This window comes from Salvelinus fontinalis, chromosome 9 (genome assembly GCF_029448725.1).
Source record: "Salvelinus fontinalis isolate EN_2023a chromosome 9, ASM2944872v1, whole genome shotgun sequence".
NCBI classification, from domain to species: domain Eukaryota; kingdom Metazoa; phylum Chordata; class Actinopteri; order Salmoniformes; family Salmonidae; genus Salvelinus; species Salvelinus fontinalis.
In genome coordinates this window covers 46702279-46723576 of record NC_074673.1, presented here as the reverse complement: position 1 = coordinate 46723576, position 21298 = coordinate 46702279, and the positions used below count along the sequence as shown (strand labels likewise).

The window sequence follows — 21298 nt, the reverse complement described above, 5'->3', positions numbered from 1 at the left end:
CATTAGAGAATCTCTGAACAAGAATGGTAAGGACTGATGGCGCTTTTGAAATGGTTGCCTCACAGTCTTTTGGGGGTTCTATTCTGGCAATGGTTTCTTCTGGGAAATAGTTTATTCCACTTATTGCCATGATATAGCGAAGTAGATGCATCATTCCATCAACACTCTATTACATTGGTTGTCAAGCACCCAAAGCCTCTACCATGACGAAAAGGGAAACTGCAGAAAATACACAATAATTAAATTCCATTCAAAACCATTTCAAGCACTTGAAGTCTTTTGTCACTGAGTAGTCACTACTCCACAAATGGGTTGAATGTGCCAAACAGAAAATAAAGGAAGACAATGACAATGATTTTTTAATTCCTTTCTGAATGAATGAATGCTCCAATTGTGCTTTCTTGAAGTCTCAGCCAAATGGCCTACATGAGGGTGTTATAATAGCTAGTAATGACAGCTTGTCAGTTAATAACAACACTGTCTCTCTCTCTCTCTCTCTCTCTCTCTCTCAGCTGAATAAGCAGCAGCTGCAGGTGGTAAAGGATCATTTCCAGGCCTTCCTGAACGGGGACACACAGATGGTGGCGGACGAGGCCTTCTGCAACGCCGTGCGCAGCTACTATGAGGCAAGAGCTCACCCACCTCACCCTTGCCCCTAAAATGACTAGCTTCCATTGTGGCATGCTCTACTGCCTGGAGCCCAGCGAGGGTTGCAATTCTCCAAAATACCACACTTGTTTGCCAAGCAGTTGTTCATTTTAGCTGTACTGTCTAGCAGCTGTTCTTTAGAAGAAGGGCCTTATCTCTTGTGTTTTTCAATTTCGCACGACTCACCCGTTCAACTTGTCAAATAAAACTACAGGTGTCAGTGGTGCAATCTCGATAAACAATACTTTTTCTCTCCCACTTAATCTCAGTTATGTGGCCACCCTCACTCCCACACAGTCTGCCTAGGGATGGAGAGGGTGAGAGGTCATTTCACTCATATGGGCAGTTTTGTAATTAACGTTATTGCAAGTGTCCGGTGAAAAGATTATAAATCGATCAACTGATGCTAACAGTTTATGCGTGGGGGGATTCTGAAGAGGATGGTGCTCTCAAACACCTTTGGGCCCTCTTTCTCAATATGTCTATCACTTTTTCATTTCCTTTTGTTTTGTCTACTACTATATCTTTCCATCACTCTCCTGAATTGTATTTTTTGTCCTTTTCTTTCCTCTTTTTTCCCCCTCTTTTGTATACTGTATTTGGGAGATTCCTCACGAAACTAGAACAACAAAATACCTTGATTTTGGGGATTTTCACAAAATGTAATCAATAGAATGGTTATTTGGAGGAAGGATTGTTGACATACAGTGCCTTCAGAAAATATTCATACCTCTTGACTTATTCCACATTTTGTTGTTACAGACAGAATTTGTCTCACCCATCTATACACAATACTCTATAATGACAAAGTGGAAACATGTTTTTTTACATTTTTTGAAAATGTATTAAAAATGAAATACAGAAATATCTAATTGATATAGGTATTCAGACACCTGAGTACATGCATGTTAGAATCACCGTGACTGGGAGTCCCATAGGGCGGCACACAATTGGCCCAGCGTCGTCCGGGTTAGGGGAGGGTTTGGCTGGGGGGGCTTAACTTGGCTCATCGCGCTCTAGCGACTCCTTGTGGTGGGCCAGGCGCCTGCAGGCTGACTCCGGTCGTCAGTTAAACGGTGTTTCCTTCGACACATTGGTGCTGCTGGCTTCCGGGTTAAAGAGCGTAGTTTGGCGGGTCGTGTTTCAGGAAACGCATGACTCAACCTTCGCCTCGAGCCCGTTGGGGATGAGGCAGGATTGTAATTGGATATCACAAAATTGGGGGGCAAATCTTTATTCCTGAACCTATATAGGCTTGCCATAACAAAGGGGTTAAATATTTATTGACTCAAGACATTTCAGCTTTTAATTTTGTCAAAATATAATTCCACTTTGACATTATGGGGTATTGTGTGTAGGCCAATGTCACAATCTCAATTTAATCCATTTTAAATTCAGGGTGTAATACAACAAAAAGTCGAGGGGTGTGAATACTTTCTGAAGTCACTGTATATTTGACATTTGTATTTTAAAGCATAATTGAGAAATAAATAATTGAAGTTGGAATATTTGTGACATTTTGGCCACGTTAGGGGAGGCTGTTTCATCTTGCATTGTAGGTGCTACAAAAAAAATAATTGGTGTCATATAAAGCATATGAAGCTTTACTCTGTAATATGTAACGTGCTCTATCATAATTAGTCATAAGTCGCGCTAGCTGATAATTTTTATGAAGCAGGTCACATGAGTAGGATCCGTTTATTTTCTGGCCAAATGAATATTTCCTATTAAATGACAAGATTTGAAAAAAAAGCAAGTAAAGGGTTGTACCTCGTTTATTTGAATCTGAAATCAAACAACACAAAAACAGTTTCCTTTTTTGTTTTCAGTGTCTAAAGGAAATGTTGTGTTTTCGATAATCAGTTCTGGTTCAATTAATATTCGGCTTAATGTTTTTGATCTGAATATGAAATCGAATAAACCGATAAATGTCATTTATAGATTTTTGAGTTTCTCATTCCAGTTATTGACAATCACTGTAGTCGGTCATGTGATCAGTTCAAATTGGCCTAGGTCAGTGAGACAGCCACTTCCACAACTTTTACAAATTAAAACCTTATGCACTTTAACCTGTAGCCTACATGCATCTTGTTGCATTTTGCACACATCTATCCTATTCTGTCCCTTACATGTAATGTCAATTGATTGGCTATGCTGCAAAATTAATCTAATCACTGTGAGTCAAAGATGGACAATGTTGTGTTTTTTTTGTTGACAAGTGGACCACAGATCAAATGAATGCACTGAGCTGACTGTACAAAAAAAGACGACAAAAACGAGAATGCAGATCTTTGAAAACATGTGAAGTATGAAGGAGGTAGATATGAGGTAAGCTTACCATGGAACGAAGAAAATTGCGGCCCATCCTCCAACTATGGTACTGCAAGGAAACGTTTCGATAACCTTACAAGAAAGTTCCAATCCAACATACCACTGTATGTGAAGTATAATGAAGTTGTTCAAGACTACAAAAGTCAGGATATTGTGGAAATGGTGGATAACGAAGAGACAGAGAATCCTAATTACTACCATCCACATCACTTAGTCATGAAATAAAAAAGACCGACCCCTAACTCTGAAATAGTATTCAGTGCGTAATCACACGCTCACAGGAGTAAGTCACTGAATAATAGATTTTTTACATGCCCTAATCTGAACACCCATCTGCTAAGTGTATTGCTAAAATTCATAGAACACAAGGTAGCATTTACAGAAGATATCACTAATGCCTTTAAAGAATGGTCCACCATCCAAAGAATGGTCCACCATCCAAAGGACATCCATCCAACTTGACACAACTGTGGGTTGCTTTCGACATCTTGTAGAGTCAATGCTCTGAAGAATTGAGGATTGTTCTGAGGGCAAAAGGGGGTGCAACTCAACATTAGGAAGGTGCTCCTAATGTTTTGTACACAACTGGTGTACTGTATATACACAGAGTATACCAAACATTAGGAATACCTTCCTAATATTGAGTTGCAGAACATCATCAACATCCGAACATCATCAATTCGTTGGGGCATGGACTCTATAAAGTGTCAAAAGCATTCCACGTGGAAGCTGGCCCTGTGATAAATCGATTGTAGTTTTTTCTTATTTTTCCAACATCAACAAAGACCGAAACAATGATAACAATCAGAAACACTATAGTGTAATAGAAGAAAAACACTGGGGGGGGGGGGAAATGTGTTAAACTTTACACATCAATGTCCAACTTTCTGCTCAGATACACACCTCACATTTCACCATGCAACAAGCTTGCACATCGGTATAAATGGTACTGTATCCCCTTACTCCCCTAACACTGAGCCTGTAAGGATCGACGCTGGTAGACGAGAAGCAAGTACAGGGAGTGATCATTTAATTAACAACGGACATAGGACAGGACAGCGTCTGGACAAGAAAATAGAACGACATTAATGCTGACAGGGAACCAACGGAGGAACAGACAGATATAGATGGGGCAATCAACAAAGTGAAGGAGTCAAGGTGAGTCCAGTGAGTGCCGATGTGCGTAACGATGGTGACAGGTGTGCGTAATGGAGGGCAGCCTGGCGCCCTCGAGCGCCAGAGAGGGAGAGCGGGAACAGGCGTGACAGAGTTAAGGTTGCCAAGCTACAGCATCTCTTCCCCTCTCTAACAGGTCAACTAAATCTCTAGGCAAATGATCCAGCATCGGCTGCCACACTTTAGTATAAATGTTTTAATTTCCCTTCATCCTAGCGCTGTCTTTCCTTAGGCAAAACCATAAAAATCTCCTGATACCAGTGTGTAATCTTTGATTTCTATTAATGAAAATGTTATTTCACTGGTTAGAAGAATGTTTAAAACCAAGCCAAAGTCAAATTACGCACGATGAGAATGGCCAGAGTTCTGAAAGTTTTAGGACTGACCTGGAGAATGTAAAATTCCGACTTTGTATTTGAGCCGTGCAACCTGGCGTTCATACAGTACAGAAAGATTACTAAAAGAGTTTTGTTGCAGCACGGATCTTCGATCCAATTGGATTCCTATCGCCATTCACAAATATCAGATTCCAACAGATGTGGCAACGGGGCATCCAGTGGGACGAACAGCTGGCCGGGAATCTGTCTGAACAATGGCTGCAGTGGTGTGAGAAGTTGCCAGTTTGAGTGAACTCACCATGACAAGGCATTACGATGCAGCATTGGCGAACAAGTGTACTTCAAATGTCACCAAAGAGTTATGTTTTCAGAGATGCAAGTGAAAGCGCATTCTGTTTATCTGCATTCCTGCACATCATTCCAGGCACAGATGAAGATGGTGAGTGCGCAGTGACTCTGATTGCATCCAAGACCAGAGTAGCTCCACTGAAGAAAGTCACCTTACTCAGACTAGAGTTATTAGATGCCTTGATTGGAGCAAGGCTTGATAACTATATAGCCACTCATCTGAAGATGGAGAAAACGCAAATGCATACAAATGCATACAACTAAACAGTGGAAACCCTTTGTAGAAAACAGAGTCAAAGAAATACAGAGCTTGACTGAACCCTTGAAGTGGAGACATTGCTGTGGAAAAGAAAACCCGGTGGATGCAGGCACTAGAGGTCCAATCAACTGAAAGAGTGCACAGGGCCACAGTGGCTAGAGTGCAGAGAGAAGATTGAACCCGAAGATGATGAAAAATCTAATGACAATGAATGTGAACGCAAGGTTGAAGACAAGTAAATCACAGTTCAAACAAATGTAACTGATTAACAGCGCATTTAGAAAAGTAGTGTAGTTTGAGCAGAGTTCCACGAGTGACTGCATGGGTGCATCAAGAAAGGGGAAAAGGAGTATTATCCACAGGAGAAATCGCAGAGGCAGAGCGATACTGAATAAAGGTAACCCAGAACCAAGCTTTTTCTGACGAAAAGAAACCGTTAAGAACGGGATGGGAGGTGGATCAACGTTACAAAATCCAAGCACCAAACCCATTCCTAGATCAACATGGATTAGGAGGTGGACATCAAATAACCACTTGGAGTTATGACCAAAAGCATCCATTGATACTCCCTGCTAAGGGTGTGCTGACCTGGTCATACTTGTATTCTTATTCGTAGATTGATAGTTGATAGTCGGATTGGATCAGATGATACACTTGATCGGAAAACACGGAAGTGTTTTAATATGCCTACGGTAAGTAGGCTAGATGTTGTCAAAATACGGCACATTTATAGACAAAAAAAGAGGGGTGTGTATCTGTGTCCTGAACTTGCAGCGGGCAGACAAGTTTGCTGTCACTTAGTCCGAATGAGCATCAGTGGGTCAAATTTATTCCCTACCCTCGCCCCGCTTGTTAGATGCAATGTTCGTTGATAGCTTTTAGGAAACGTCCTCACATTTTGATTTATCATAGTAGCAGGCTTACATGAGCCTGCAGCAATCTAAATGATCCGATCGAAACATGCAATGTTGAATGAAGCAAAGCGAGTCGATGGAGAAATACAGCTTCACTCTATCCAATCAGAGCAGCAGAATCAATGTACAGCCCGCATTTCTCTTTACAGACAGGCAAACTAGCCAGTTGAGTTATTTAGACCATGTAATACCTCACACTTGATTGAAAGATGTGCACTGGCACCTGAATTTTTTATTTTTTTCCTGATCATGGATAATCTTCAAAAAATACTCGGATCATAATCGTATCTGGAGAATTGTCCATATCCGTTACGATACTCATTTTGTCCGACTACTCGGCATACCCCTACTCACTGTTAACTACAGACTCTCAGAATTGCAAGGTAAACAATGCCATGATCAAGTGATGCATTCAGGCTTCCAAGATACATTGACACAAGTGCGAGAGAAAGTATAGATTGTAAAAGGAAGATTAGTGAACAATATGGTGCCGGAGGGAATGGCTGCTGTTTTACAGGCTCCTAACCAATTGTGCTATTTTGTGTGTTTTTCATGTTTGTAACTTATTTTGTACATACTATTTCTACCACAGTCTCTTATGACCGAAAAGAGCTTCTGGATATCAGAACAGCGATTACTCACCTCAAACTGGACAAAGATTTTTCTTTAAAGAGTCGAGCTCAAAGGATTTACTCATGCTCCCGGACCAGCCCCAAATCCCTGTCATTTGCATGAAAAGGAGACGCCAACACAAGGGGTGCAGATGTGGGTGCCTCGTGAGAATTCATCTATGAGTGAGTAACCCGCCTCTACCATCCGTCCTATTGGCCAGCGTGCAATCATTGGAGAATAAACTGGATGAGCTCCGTTCAAGACTATCCTGTCAACGGGACATTAAAAACTATAATATCTTATGTCTCCCCGAGTCGTGGCTGAAAGACAACATGGATAATATACAGTTGGCTGGGTTTTCCGTACATCAGCAAGACAGAACAGCTACCTCCAGTAAGACGAGGGGTGGTGATCTGTCTACAGTGCAGTCGGAAGTATTCAGACCCCTTGACTTTTTCCGCTATTTATGTTACAGCCTTATTCTAAAATGAATTAAATAAAATCCTAATCAATCTACAGGCAATACCCCATAATGACAAAGCAAAACGTTTTTTCGAAATTGTTGCACATTTATTACAAATAAAAAAACTGATACCTTACTGAAATTGAGTGCAGGTACATCCTGTTTCCATTGATTATCCTTGATGTTTTTACAACTTGAATGGAGTCCACCTGTGGTAAATTCAATTTATTAAATATGATTTGGAAAGGCGTACACCTGTCTATATAAGGTCCCACAGTTAGTGCATGTCAGAGCAAAAACCTAGCCATGAGGTCGAAGAAATTGTCTGTAGAGTTCCGAGACAGGATTGTGTCAAGGCACAGATCTGGGGAAAGGTAGCAAAACATTTCTTCAGCATTGAAGCATTCTTAAATGGAAGAAGTTTGGAAACACTAAGACTCTTCCTAGAGCTGGCCGGCCAAACTGAGTAATTGGGGGAGAAGGGCCTTGGTCAGGGACCTAACCAAGAACCCGAGTTCCTTTGTGGAGATGGGAAAACCTTCCAGAAGGACAACCATCTCTGCAACACTCCATCAATCAGGCCTTAATGGTAGAGTGGCCAGACGAAAGCCACTCCTCAGTAAAAGACACATGAAAGCCTACTTGGAGTTTGCCAAAAGACACCTCAAGACTCAAGATTCTCTGGTCTGATGAAACCAAGATGGAACTCTTTGGCCTGAATGCCAAGCGTCACGTCTGGAGGAAACCTGGCACCATCCCTACTGTGAAGTATGGTGGTGGCATGGTGGTGGCAGCAGCATCATGCTGTGGGGATGTTTTTCAGTGGCAGGGACTGGGAGATTAGTCAGAATCAAAGGAAAGATGAACGGAGAAAAGTACAAAGAGATACTTGATGAAAACCTGCTCCTCAGGACTTCAGACTGGGGTGAAGGTTCATCTTCCAACAGGACAACAACCCTAATCACACAGCTAAGACAATGCAGGAATGGCTTCAGGATAAGTCTCTGAATGTCCTTGAGTGGCCCAGCCAGAGCTATATTTTTCATAGCTTTCTGTTACGCATAGAAGAGCTAGCACTACACACATGTACATTGTAATATTGTTGTATGGTGGTATTATACATTTTGTATTGTAGATATGTAGTGGTGTAATGTTATATAATGTACTGTTTTTTATTTATTTTTTATATGTAATGGAAGTGCCTTAATGTGTTTGGACCTCAGGAAGAGTAGCTGCTGTCTTGGCAACAGCTAATGGGGATCCCCTAATAAATATAAATTCAAATACCCACAAAACACCAGTCTCAACGTCAACAGTGAAGAGGCGACTCCGGGATGCTGGCCTTCTAGGCAGAGTTGCAAAGAAAAAGCCATATCTCAGACTGGCCAATAAAAATAAAAGTTTAAGATGGACAAAAGAACAGATACTGGACAGAGGAACTCTGCCTAGAAGGCCAGCATCCCGGAGTCACTTAAAAATGTCCTTGTTTTTTAAATAAAAGCACATTATTTGTCCATTGAAATAACATCAAATTGGTCAGAAATAGTGTAGACATTGTTAATGTTGTAAATGACTATTGTAGCTGAAAACAGCAGATTTTTTTATGGAATATCTACATAGTCGTACAGAGGCCCCTTACCAGCAACCATCACTTGTGCTCCAATGCAAGTTGTGTTAGCTAATCCAAGTTTATCATTTTAAAAAGGCAAATTGATTATTAGAAAAACCTTTTGCAATTATGTTTGCACAGCTGAAAACTGTTGTCTTGATTAAAGAAGCAATAAAACTGGCCTTCTTTAGACTAGTTGAGTATCTGGGGCATCAGCATTTGTGGATTCAATTACAAGCTCAAAATGGCCAAAAAAAAAGACATTTCTTCTGAAACTCCTCAGTCTATTCTTGCTCTGAGAAATGAAGGCTATTCCATGCGAGAAGTTGCCAAGAAACTGAAGATCTCGTACAACGCTGTGTACTCCTCCCTTCACAGAACTGAGCAAACTGGCACTAACCAGAATAGAAATAGGAGTGCGAGGCCCCGGTGCACAACTGGGCAAGAGGACAAGTACATTAGAGTGTCTAGTTTGAGAAACAGACACCTCACAAGTCCTCAACTGGCAGCTTCATTAAATAGTATCCGCAAAACACCTGTCTCAACATCAACAGTGAAGAGGTATATATTTACAACATTAACAATGTCTACACTATTTCTGACCAATTTGATGTTATTTTAATGGACAAATAATGTGCTTTTATTTTAAAAAACAAGGACATTTTTAAGTGACTCAACTTTTGAATGGTAGTGTATATTTTTAATATGAATGAATGTAAGACAATTGTTATGGAAATCAAAATACTACTCGTATTACAGAGCAAGCGTAAAACGTAATCTGACACCAATTTTGTTGCACCTACAGAAGAAATATAATGGACTCTTAGAAATTTGCCTAGTATATCCAAATTGTTACATTTTCCAACTTATTTCTCAATTATGCTTTAAGATACAAATGTAAAATATATGTAAACTATCCTTCTATATTGAACAAAAACATAAATGCAATATGCAACAATTTCAACGAGTTACAGTTCATGTAAGGAAATCAGTAAATTTAAATAAATTCATTAGACCCTAATCTATGGATTTCACATGACTGGGCAGGGGGACAGCCATGGGTGGGCCTGGGAGGGCATAGGTCAACCCACTTGGGAGCCAGGCTCAGCCAATCAGAATGAGTTTTTCCCTACAAAAGGGGTTTATTAGAGACAGAAATACTCCTCAGTTTCATCAGCTGTCCGGGTGGCTGGTCTCAGACGATCCCTTAGGTAAAGATGCCGGAAGCGGAGGTCCTGGGCTGGCGTGGTTACACGTGGTTTGCGGTTGTGAGTCCGGATGGACGTACTACTAAATTCTCTAAAACAACTTTGGATGCGGCTTATAGTAGAGAAATGACCATTCAATTCTCTGACAACAACTGGTGGACATTCCTGCAGTCAGAATGCCAATTGTACATTCCCTCAACTTGAGACATCTATGGCATTGTGTGACCAAACTGCACATTTTAGAGTGGTATTTTATTGTCCCAAGCGCAAGGTGCACCTGTGTAATGATCATGCTATTTTATCAACTTCTTGTTATGCCTCACCTGTCAAGTGGATGGATTATATCTTGGCAAAGAAGAAATGCTCACTAACAGGGATGTAAACAAATGTGTGCACAACATTTGAAATAAATAATATTTTTGTGCTTATGGAAAATTTCAGGGATGTTTTATTTCAGCTCATGAAACATGGGACCAACACTTTACATGTTGTGTTTATGTTGTTGTGTTTATGTTTTTATCCAGTATATTAAAACCCCCAAATCATGGTCTTTTTTGTTGTAGTTTCGTGACGAATCACCCATTTTACTCCTTTTACCTCAACTAACCTTTACCCCCACACATTGACTCGATACTGGTACGCCCTTTATATAGCCTCTTTATTGTTATTTTGTGTTACTTTTTATTTTTTACTTTATTTAGTAAATATTTTCTTAACTTTATTTCTTGAACTGTATTGTGTTTTAGGGGCTTGTAAGTAAGCATTTCACGGTAAGGTTTGACGTTGTCCGTTTCACGTGCAAAGAATTCGATGACCTCATCTTCATGTTGTTCAACGATGGTCTCAAGCATATTTCAGGCTGGATGTGACTCTGGAATCTAGTTTAGCCTCTGAAAGGTCCATGGATTTGCCATTCCTGTTGTGTTCGACGCATGTGACAAATACATTTATTTGGTTTGTCTATCTTTTTCTCCCTGCCCGTCCCTCTTTTGCAGTCTCCATCCTTTCTTTACACCTTCCATTCCTCATCCCTCTCTCTGTCTTTCCATGTCTCCCTCTCTCTCATTTCTTCGTCTGAAGTGAGCTGTGCCTGTCATACGTTATGAGATGTAGATCTTATCAGAAAAGCGGGCGTCTCAGCCTCTTTAATTGCAGTAGATGGGAGAGAAACCCATGGAAGTATATGCCTCAGTCTTTGCATGGCTCACTATGTGATGTGTCATAGCAAGAATGGATCAAAGTTGACCCGTTATTACTATTCGGTGGACATAGTGTCGAAGTGAAAGAAGCTCATCAACTTTTTCAATGTTCAATGTGTCCCACAATGTGTCCTTCAATGTTCAATGTGTCCTTAGAAGGCATCCGCTACATTGCGGCAGGCCACATGAGACATTATGTCCAACTGGAGGACGTGTAATTATGGCTAACAAATGTGTTGTGCTTACACATTTACCCATGCTGTGCTCGGGGCTATGCAAATCCACTAAGACACTAGAGACTCTTTAAAGGTTCAAATGTATTTGCCCTTCTCACAGGCTCTGTCTGAAAGTCTGTTTTCCCTCGGTGCACAAGGCCTGTTTGCATAAGTGTGTGCTTGAGCATTTTCATGTACTCAATATTGTTTCTATGGATATGTAGAGGAAATGTGTAGCTGGGATTCGGCAGCACCAGCACCAGACCCCGCCACATATAATCAATTCTAATGTGACCTCTGCTTGTCAGGTAATTAATTGGGCCTGATCAATAAAGTAACTTTGTCAATACACTGCAATGGCCTGTTTGCACCCCTGACAGTCCACCATTAATCTCTGTCTATTGATCACTTACTGCCCTCTAGTAGTCTCCATACCCTGACCCACCAGAGTGTATATATACTCTGCTTACCATTTACACTAAGACCAAGACCACGTTGGTTGACAGTCAGTATTACGGATAGGTTTATTAAAAGAGCACTTATTGGGAGCAGCAAACAGTGAGCCGACATTCTTTTTTTTCTTCTCGATATTGGCTCTTTTTTTCCAGCTGCTGTACAAAAGTTGGATGTGCGTAAAACCCTCGCTTATCATTTATACATCCCTTCTTAGTGGTGGTTTATGATGCTTTATTTCTCATGAACTGTTATTAATGCTATTTGTAATTTATTTAACCTTTTTATCAGGGTTACTGAGACCTAGATCTATTTTGAATGAACCCTGAAATTACAGAAGTACACACATCAAATACAAAATGCAAGGAGAAAGAAAACAGTAAAAAAAAACATTTTAAAAAATGTATCAGTAATAAGGTAATGAAGTGTAGGAGAAGAATAGACAAAGTAAAATGTGGATGACTGGAGGAAGGGGGGGAAAGAGAGGAGTGTTAGAAGGAGAACGACAGGTGATGAAGGAGAGAATGATGGTTAGCATAGAGAAATAAGGGGTGTGGAAGAGGAGAGAAAGGCAAGTAACTGGTGAGAGAGCTGAAGAAAAAGGACTGAAAAGAGACGGAAACAAGAGGAGGTACATTGCCCTCAAAGTATTCATACCGCTTGGCTTATTCCACATTTTGTGTTACAGCATGAATGCAAAATGGATTACATGGGTGAAAAAAATCTATCTACCAAAATAGCTCAATGACAAATTGGACATTTATTGAAAGGAAATACAGAAATATATAATTTACCTAAGGATTCGCACACCTGAGTCAATAGTTTGTAGAAGCACCTTTTGGCATCGATTACAACTGAGTTTTTTTTTTTTTAGATAAGTCTCTTTAAAATAATTATTCAAGCTCTGTCAAACTGGTTGTTGATCATTGCTTGAATACCATTTTCAGGTCTTACCATAGATTTTCAAGTAGACTCTCAGGAACATTCGCTGTCTTCTTGGTAAGCAACTCCAGTGTAGATTTGGCCTTGTGTTTTAGGTTATTGTTCTGCTGAAAGGTGAATTAATCACCCAGTGTTTTGCCTGTGCTTAGCTCTATTCCATTTATTTTTTATTCTGAAAAAACTCCCCAGTCGTTTAACGATTACAAGCATACCCATAACATGATGCAGCTAACACTATGCTTGAAAATAGGGAGAGCAGAACTCAGTAATGTGTTGTATTGGATTTGCCCCAAACATAACACCTTGTATTCAGGACAAAAGTGAATTGCTTTGACACATTTTTTGCAGTATTACTTTAGTGCCTTGTTGCAAACAGTATGCATGTTTTGGAATATTTGTATTCTGTGCAGGCTTTCCTATTTTCACTCTGTCAATTAGGTTAGTATTGTGGACTAACTACAATGTTGTTGATGCATCCTCAGTTTTCTCCTATTACAGCCATTAAACTCTGTAACTTGTTTTAAAGTCACCATTGTCCTCATGGTGAAATCCCAGAGCGGTTTCCTTCGTATCCGGCGACTGAGTCAGGAAGGACACCTGTATCTTTGTAGTGACTGGGTGCATTGATACACCATCCAAATTGTAATTGTTAATTTCACAATGCTCAAAGGGATCTTCCATGTCTGATATTTTGTATATTTTTTGCCATCTACCAATAAGTGCCCTTCTTTGCAAGGCATTGGAAAGCCTCCCTGGTTTTTGTGGTTGAATCAAGCTGTCTATGAATCCAGAGAATCTTTGCCACAAACGAGGGACCCTGCTGTCCTCTGCAGCAGTCAATTCTGCACCCGTTTCTCTGGTGGCTTCGTAGGACAGAGTGGGAGGGTGGTGGTTCTATGGCGGCTCCTGCAACCATCTGTTTGCTTTGATATGGGTTTCAGAGTGAACACACTTAACGTGGCATGAAAGTGGATTTACTTTCACCGAGGGGGCGTGCAGAGAGGAGAGTGGCACTGATTTTGTATGGGTGATTCTACAGAAGTGGTGCAAATAGCAGTCCAACCCCAGAAGAAAACCATACAAAAAAACAGTTAAGTCTCCAAACTTATGACATTTTATTTACATCATGTTATGTTCTAATTCAATCCAAGGCAATAACAAACATATTGTTAAATTAATATATTACAAAGTCACTGTTTATACAGTTATTTCTATTGAGGTGGCTGTCCCATGCCCTGACTCAAAATTCATGTTTGAAAATAAATAAAACATTCAATCATTAATTGCTTTAACACTATTATTTCAATAGAACATTTTGAGTTGTTCTGTTGTTACATTGAAAGATACTGATCTAATTAGTAGTTTTGTTTATTTTTTAATCATCTTTCTCAAATGCTGTCCCACCTTTTGATGTGAATACCGAAACACACATTAAAAGACTGTAGAATGAATGTGCCTACCAGGTGATGGGATTGCACCTCCCTCCGGCATGGCCACATGGTGAGTAGTTTGTCTGCAAACATTTTGGAAAATTAATGATCAAGCTGGTAAATCGTGTATTTTTAAGAACGTCTAATATCTGAAGAAATATCTAAAGTACGGTTTTGTGACTGGGATGTGGCAATCTCCATTTTAATCTTGCATGCGCCAACTGAGCTACAGAGGACCACCATGTGACGGGATGAAGTTAGACCCAGGTGCAAAGAAGAGACCAGATGAGGAGTCAGTGGTTAAGGATAAACAAACAAATACTTTACTGAGAAACAGTAGCCGCATGATCACAGTACACTAGAAAAACAACACACTAAGTCTCAAACTCACTCAGGAAACGCACATGGGACACAATTCAAGCTTCTGCAAAGGACAACAGAAACACACCTCTTAACAGGGAAATTATAATGAGTAAATAGGACATACCCGATTGTCGTTAATGTCTCTAAGACGGTCTCTGCCGCCCTCTGGTGACAGGTGGAAACATGACAGCCATCCCTGTCCACCAGGTACTGCAGGGTGCCCCGGACCTGACGAGCCTCCAACAGATGCCGGACAGTGTAGGTCGGGCAACTATCGACAAGTCGAGGGGGCGGAGGGGCAGCTGTGGGGGGAGAGAAGGGACTGGTCCTTAACAGCTTGAGATGGGATACATGGAAGGATGGACAGACCCTAATAGACCTGGGAAGCTGGTGACGATAGGTGACCGGGTTGATGTGACTCAGGATCTTGAATGGTTCTATGTAGTGTGGAGCGAGCATCCACGATTCCACCTTTGACCCGGTCTGAGGGCAGAGAAGCGGAGCAAGGAGGATCGTGCTCTGATCCAGGTGCGGCGACATCATCATCGAATGAACGCCTCAGCTGATGCCACCCCCACGTTGGCCTCTTGATCAGGAAATGGGGGGGGCGAACCCAAACTGACACTCAAACGGTGACAGTCCAGTGGATGAGTTCGGCACTGTGTTGTGAGCATGCTCCGCCCAGACGAGGAACTTGCTCCAGTTGCTGGCCTGGGTGGAGACAAAACAGCAGAGGAATTTCTCCAGGTCCTGGTTGGCCCGCTCTCTGTTTGCCCATTCGACTGTGGGTGGAACCCCAAGGAGAGATTCGCCGACGGCCCCAACAGGGAGCAGAAAGCTTTCCAATACCGTGCGACAAACTGGGGCCCACGATCCAAGACAATGTCCTGGGGAGGTCCGTGTAGTCGAAAGACATGGGTATTCATGATCAGCGTGCAACCCTGTGATTAAAGTCTATAGACAGGTGGGACCAGGGCCGGCTGGGGTTGGGGACTTGCTTTGGGCACAGGTGGAACAGGCCGCAACAAAGGATTTCACATCCTTAATCATGTTGTGCCACCAGAATTTCCACCTCAGGAAGTCCAGTGTCCGATTAACCCCTGGATGCCCAGTTAATTCAGAGGAGTGTGCCCATTGTAACACTCAGGAACGGGCTGATCGCGGAACATAGTCTGTTAGTGGGGTCAGGTTCTTGGGTCTGGGCTTGTCATACCGTGGTCTCTATACTCCGTAACACGTAACCATAATGTGAGAGCTGGGGATGATGGGCTTGGAGTCCATCTCCTTGTTAGAGACATCGTGTTGGTGGGATGGGGCATCAGCTTTCTGATTCTTGGGTCCCGTGCGATAGGCTAGAGTGAAGTTGAACAGAGCCCACCTATCCTGGCGAGCGTTCAACCTCCTGGATTCTTGAACGGAGACCAAGTTATTATGGTCCGTCCAGATCAAGAAAGGATGAGATGCCCCCTCCAACCAGTGTCTCCACCCCTCAAGAGCTCCCGGTTGCCTACATCACAGTTGTGTTCTGCTGGCGAGAACTGCTTTGAAAGAAAGGCACATGGGTGCATTCTCTTGTCCCACTCGTTCCACTGTGGAAGGACCATCCCTGCTCTGGTATACGAGGCGTCAAACTCTACCACGAAGGGACGAGTTGGATCAGGATGAATGAGGATCCGGAGGTCCGGAGGTGAAACATCCATTGAGCTCCATGTATACCCTGTCAGCCTCGGGGGTCTAAACAAAACGGGTCTGTGACTTGCGGGTTAGGGCTGTGAGAGTAGCTGCCACTGCACCAAAGTTGCCTAGAAACCACCTGTAAAAATGGGCAAACCCGGAGGAGCCGCTGGACTTGTTTAAGTGAGGCGGGACAGGGCCAGTCAGTGACCACCCTGACCTTAACAGGGTCCATTTGGATACCGGCGGTAGAGATGATGTGGCCCAGGAAAGAGACTTGGGATACGTGGAACTCACACTTCTCAATCTTGACGTATAGTTGACTCTGCAGGAGGCATCTCAGGACTTGGCGGACGTGCAGGATGTGTTCCGGAAGGGTCTTGGAGAAGATCAGGATGTCGTTGAGGTAAACAAATACGAACCGATTCAACATATCCCTAAGAGTGTCATTGACCAATGCTTTGAAGACTGCCGGTGAGTTCGATAATCCGAATGGCATGACTAAATACTCAGAGGCCACTAGGGGTGTTAAAGGCAGTTTTCCATTAATCTCCCTCCCGGATTCTCACCAGATTGTAAGCGTTGCGGTGGTCCAGTTTGAAGAATTTGCCTCCCTGGGCCAGCACCAAGGTGGCGGACATCTGGGGTAGGGGGTAACAATTCTTAATCGTGATCCTGTTCAGCCCTCGGTAGTCGATGCAGGAATGCAGACCTCCGTCATTCTTTCCCACGAAGAAGAACCCTGCACCAGCTGGGGATGTTGAGGAGCGAATTAAACCTGCCTCAGCGACTCCCGGATGTAATTGTCCATGACTGCAACTTCAGGGATTGAGAGGGAGTAAAGACTGCCCCGGGAAGGGGTGGAGCTGGGTAGGAGTTCTATGGCGCAGTCATATGGACGATGAGGAGGGAGGGTGGCAGCTTGCCTCTCACTGAAGGCCTCCCGGAGATCGAAGTATTCTGGAGGGAGAGCGGAGAAGCGTTGGTCTTCAATGGATGCAGGGGGGCGGTTGTCCGAAAAGATTTGGCATTGGTCCACAGATCCTCAAAGTTCTACAGCTGCACCATCGAGAGCATCCTTACCAACTGTATCACCGCATGGTATGGCAACTGCTCGGCATTTGACCGTAAGGTGCTACAGAGGGTAATGCGTATGATCCAGTACATCACTGGGGCCAAGCCTCCTGCCATCCAGGACCTATATAATAGGTGTGTCAGAAGAAAGCCCATAAAATTGTCAGATACTCCAGCCACCCAAGTCATAGACTGTATTCTCTGCTACCGCACGACAAGCGGTACCGGAGTGCCAAGTCTAGAACCAAAAGGCTCCTTAACAGCTTCTATCCCCCAAGACATAAGACTGCTGAACAATTATTCAAATGGCCACCAGACTATTTACATTGACAACCCCCCCCCCCCACACCATTTATTTTGTACACTGCTGCTACTCGCTGTTTATTATCTACTCTATGCATAGTCACTTCACCCCTACCTACATGTACAAATTACCTCAACTAATCTGTACCCCCACACACTGACTCGGGACCGGTGCCTCCTGTATATAGCCTCGTTATAGTTTTGATTGTGTTACTTTTTATACATTTTTACTTTAGTTAGGTAAATATTTTCTTAACCAATAGTGCAGTGAAAGAAGAGTTAAGGGCTTGTAAGTAAGGTCTACACTTGTATTTGGCGCATGTGACAAATAAAGTTTGATTTGAAACCCGGGAAAACTGGAAACAGACAGGAGCAAGCAGAAAAACACTGGTAGGCTTGACGAACAAAACAAACTGCCAACAGACAAACAGAGAACACAGGTTTAAATGCACTGGGAATAATGGGGAAGATGGGCGACACCTGAAGAGGGGGTGGAGACGAGCTCAAAGACAGGTGAAACAGATCAGGGTGGGACATATTTGTGCAAATGTTTTAGTTACTCACACATTCCTCAATTTAGGATTTTGCCACATGTTTAAGCACTTTGTTACAACTGCTGATGTAAAAAGGGCTTTCTTCAGTCACATTTTACAAAGTCGTTTGTCACAGCCGGGAGTCACATTGAAGTGATGCTGGTGAAAGCCAGGAGACCTTGAGAGGAAGAATGCAGTTCATGATGGAGAACATATTTAACTATTACATAGCAGTAGTGTAAGGACAGTCACTTGGAGACGAGAATCAAGTACAGGGAGTGAACATTTAATGAATAAACAGACATGAAACAGGACAGGAGAGCGTCTGGACATGAAAAACATAACGACATTAACTTCTTGAGAATACAGGGGGTGCTGTTTTCGCATTAGCATAATTTCCTCTACAGATTAAACTGCCTCTTATTCAATTATTGCTCTTACTATATGCATATAATTAATACCATTGGATAGAAAACAATCTATAGTTTCTAAAACCGTTTCAATTTTGTCTCTGAGTGAAACAGAAGTCATTTGACAGCACTTTCCTGACCAAGAAGAAGAATGCAAGATGTGTATGCTCGCTTCAACGCTCTGCCTATATATGGTCACGCCACCTATGACCCGAAACACACTTCATTCGTCTTCCTCTGGGTGTCAAGAGGACGTCAGAGGAGAAATTTTTTGTTTATCTTGTACTGACGTGAAATAAGACCTATTTCTTTGGCGTGACCGACAACTTCCGGTTCTCTGAATCGCGCGTTTTGGAGGTGCGATTGTCTTTTGTTTTGCTGCCGTTACGGATGAAAACTATCTCCGTCTCGAAGTTTGTTTGATACATGTGACCATATCATCTTAATGTATGTTTTTTCAATATAGTTTAATCAGATTATTTGAATTTTTTCGGGAGTTTTGCCGTGTTACGTTCTGTGAGTTTTTTTACTTTGGACAGAACCGTGCCAGTCGACCAGTACCTATGCTAAATGAAGAGGGAAAGTTGCCATTATGAATGGATTGAACGACTCATCAGGACTAAGGACACCTTGATCAACATTCTGATGAAAGATCAGCAATAGTAAGACCCAATTTACGATGTTATTTCATATATCTGTCGTGCATGTGAACTGGTCGGGGGCGCCCAGCTGGTTCTGGCTGGCGTGGCTATGCTAATTTAGCGCTACATTTTGTTTTCGCTATAAAACATTTAATAAATCTGAAATATTGTTTGGATTCACCAGATGTTGGGCTTTCAATATCTGTACGCTGTGTATTTTTTCTGAAATGTTTTAAGACAAGTAATTAGTTATATGACGTTGGTCTCTGTAATTGTTCTGGCTGCGTCGGCACTATTTCAGATTGCAGCTGCAATGTAGAACTGTGATTTATACCTGAAAAATGCACATTTTTCAAAAAAAAACTATGCTATACCATAAATATGTTATCAGACTGTCATCTTATGAAGTTGTTTCTTGGTTAGTGGCTATGTATATTTTTATTTAGTCGAATTAGTGATAGCTACTGACGCAGGAAAAAACTGTTGGAGTAAAAAAATGGTGTCTTTTGCTAACGTGTTTAGCTAATAGATTTACATATTGTGTCTTCCCTGTAAAACATTATAAAAATCTGAAATGGTGGCTTTATTCACAGGATCTGTATCTTTCATTAGGTGTCTTGGACTTGTGATTTAATGATATTTAGATGCTACTATTTAATTGTGACGCTATGCTAGCGATGCTAATCAGTGTGGGGGGGGTGGGGGGTGCTCCCGGACCCGGGGTAGGTGCTCGGTAGAGGTTAATGCAGGCACGGGAATGAAACAGAGGAATAGACAGATATAGGGAAGGCAGTCAAAACGTGAAGGAGTACAGGTGAGTCCAATGAAGCGCTGATGCGCGTAACAGGTGTGTGTAATGATGGGCAGCCTGGTGCCCTCGAGCGCCAGGGAGGGAGAACAGGAGCAGGCGTGACAAGTAGAGCATGAGGGACGCATTTGTGTTCAAGCAGCTTAGAGGATTAGATCACAGACAACAGTACATGAAATCGATCAGTAATGGCCGAATTGTCCGAGATTTATAGCGAAAGATTCTGTCAATGCATCCCTTTCACTCTCCCAATCTTCTCTCTGTGTGTGTGATCTGAGTACTGATGGACTTCAGCTTGTCTGGGATTTTCTTGAGGGAATCCTCACACTGGAATCCTGTGCTTCTGCCTCTGAATTATTGGGATGGGAACTGTAAAACAGGACTACTGTAGCAACTAAACACCAGGACTACTGCAGCAACTAAATACCAGGACTACTGCAGCAAATAAACATAACACATGACGTGTGGGTTCATCATGTGCCTTTGTTCAGGCTCATCTTTCAAACCATTAGCTGTTTTTCTGATTGAATAACCTTGTCGCGAACCAGGCTTCCCTATGGCAGAAATCAGCATAAATAGAGGTCAGAACCCGGTGTAAATCAGTGGTGCCATACAACACGTCAAACCAATCAAATGCCTTTCTTGGGTCGAGCTCCAAAGGTTCCACCAGATTAGTGCTGTAGGAGCTACAGTGCGTGAGGACAAAAAATGTCAACAAAATGAGCACTGGTGACAAAACATTTTAGAACGTTTACAGCACGCTGGTTTTCACAGCATTTCTCTGTAATTTCGAGACGAGCTAAATCTGCAGCAAGAGGGGAGAAATGGTCGACAATGCTGGCCATTATCAATATCTAAAAAAAAATATAAAGTGATATTTGGCTGTAAAGGCTAGCAGGAGCGACAAGAAGTAGGTAATAAGGTTAGTTTTGAGAAAAGTCAGCTAACCTAGTAAGCTACCTAGGTATAACTAACTAACTAGCTAGCTACTAGCTAGTTCAATTTCGCTCACAATTATAAAGCCAACAAAATGTTAATAAAAACAGCATATTATTGACCTACAATGTTAGCTGTTTTAGGCCAGTCGCTAGCTTATCCAGGGTCAGTGATACATAGAGCAACCATGTGCTGTCTATGGGAACAACTATAATAATTTTCCAAACAACGTTGCTAAAATGAATGTAATAAAATTATCCTCATAAAATGTTACCTGTAATGCTCATCTCCTGTAGTCTAATTGTCATCTCCTTATTTTCATACTGTACCTAAATTACTTATATCATTTTAAATTGAAAACGTATAGCTCAACATGTAAATAATGTGAGTTTAGCCGTTCTCTGCTTCAGA

General features: G+C 42.0%; 1 protein-coding gene across 2 annotated transcripts in view; it reads left to right on the top strand.

Moving 5' to 3' along the window:
* LOC129862718 (calcium-dependent secretion activator 2-like) overlaps window positions 1-21298 on the top strand; it is a 252818-nt gene that overhangs the window by 38597 nt on the left and 192923 nt on the right. For both annotated transcript variants that reach the window (XM_055934622.1, XM_055934623.1), the window contains exon 2: window positions 513-626. In XM_055934622.1, coding sequence (XP_055790597.1) covers window positions 513-626 — 114 coding nt within the window. The remainder of the gene's footprint in view (window positions 1-512; window positions 627-21298) is intronic.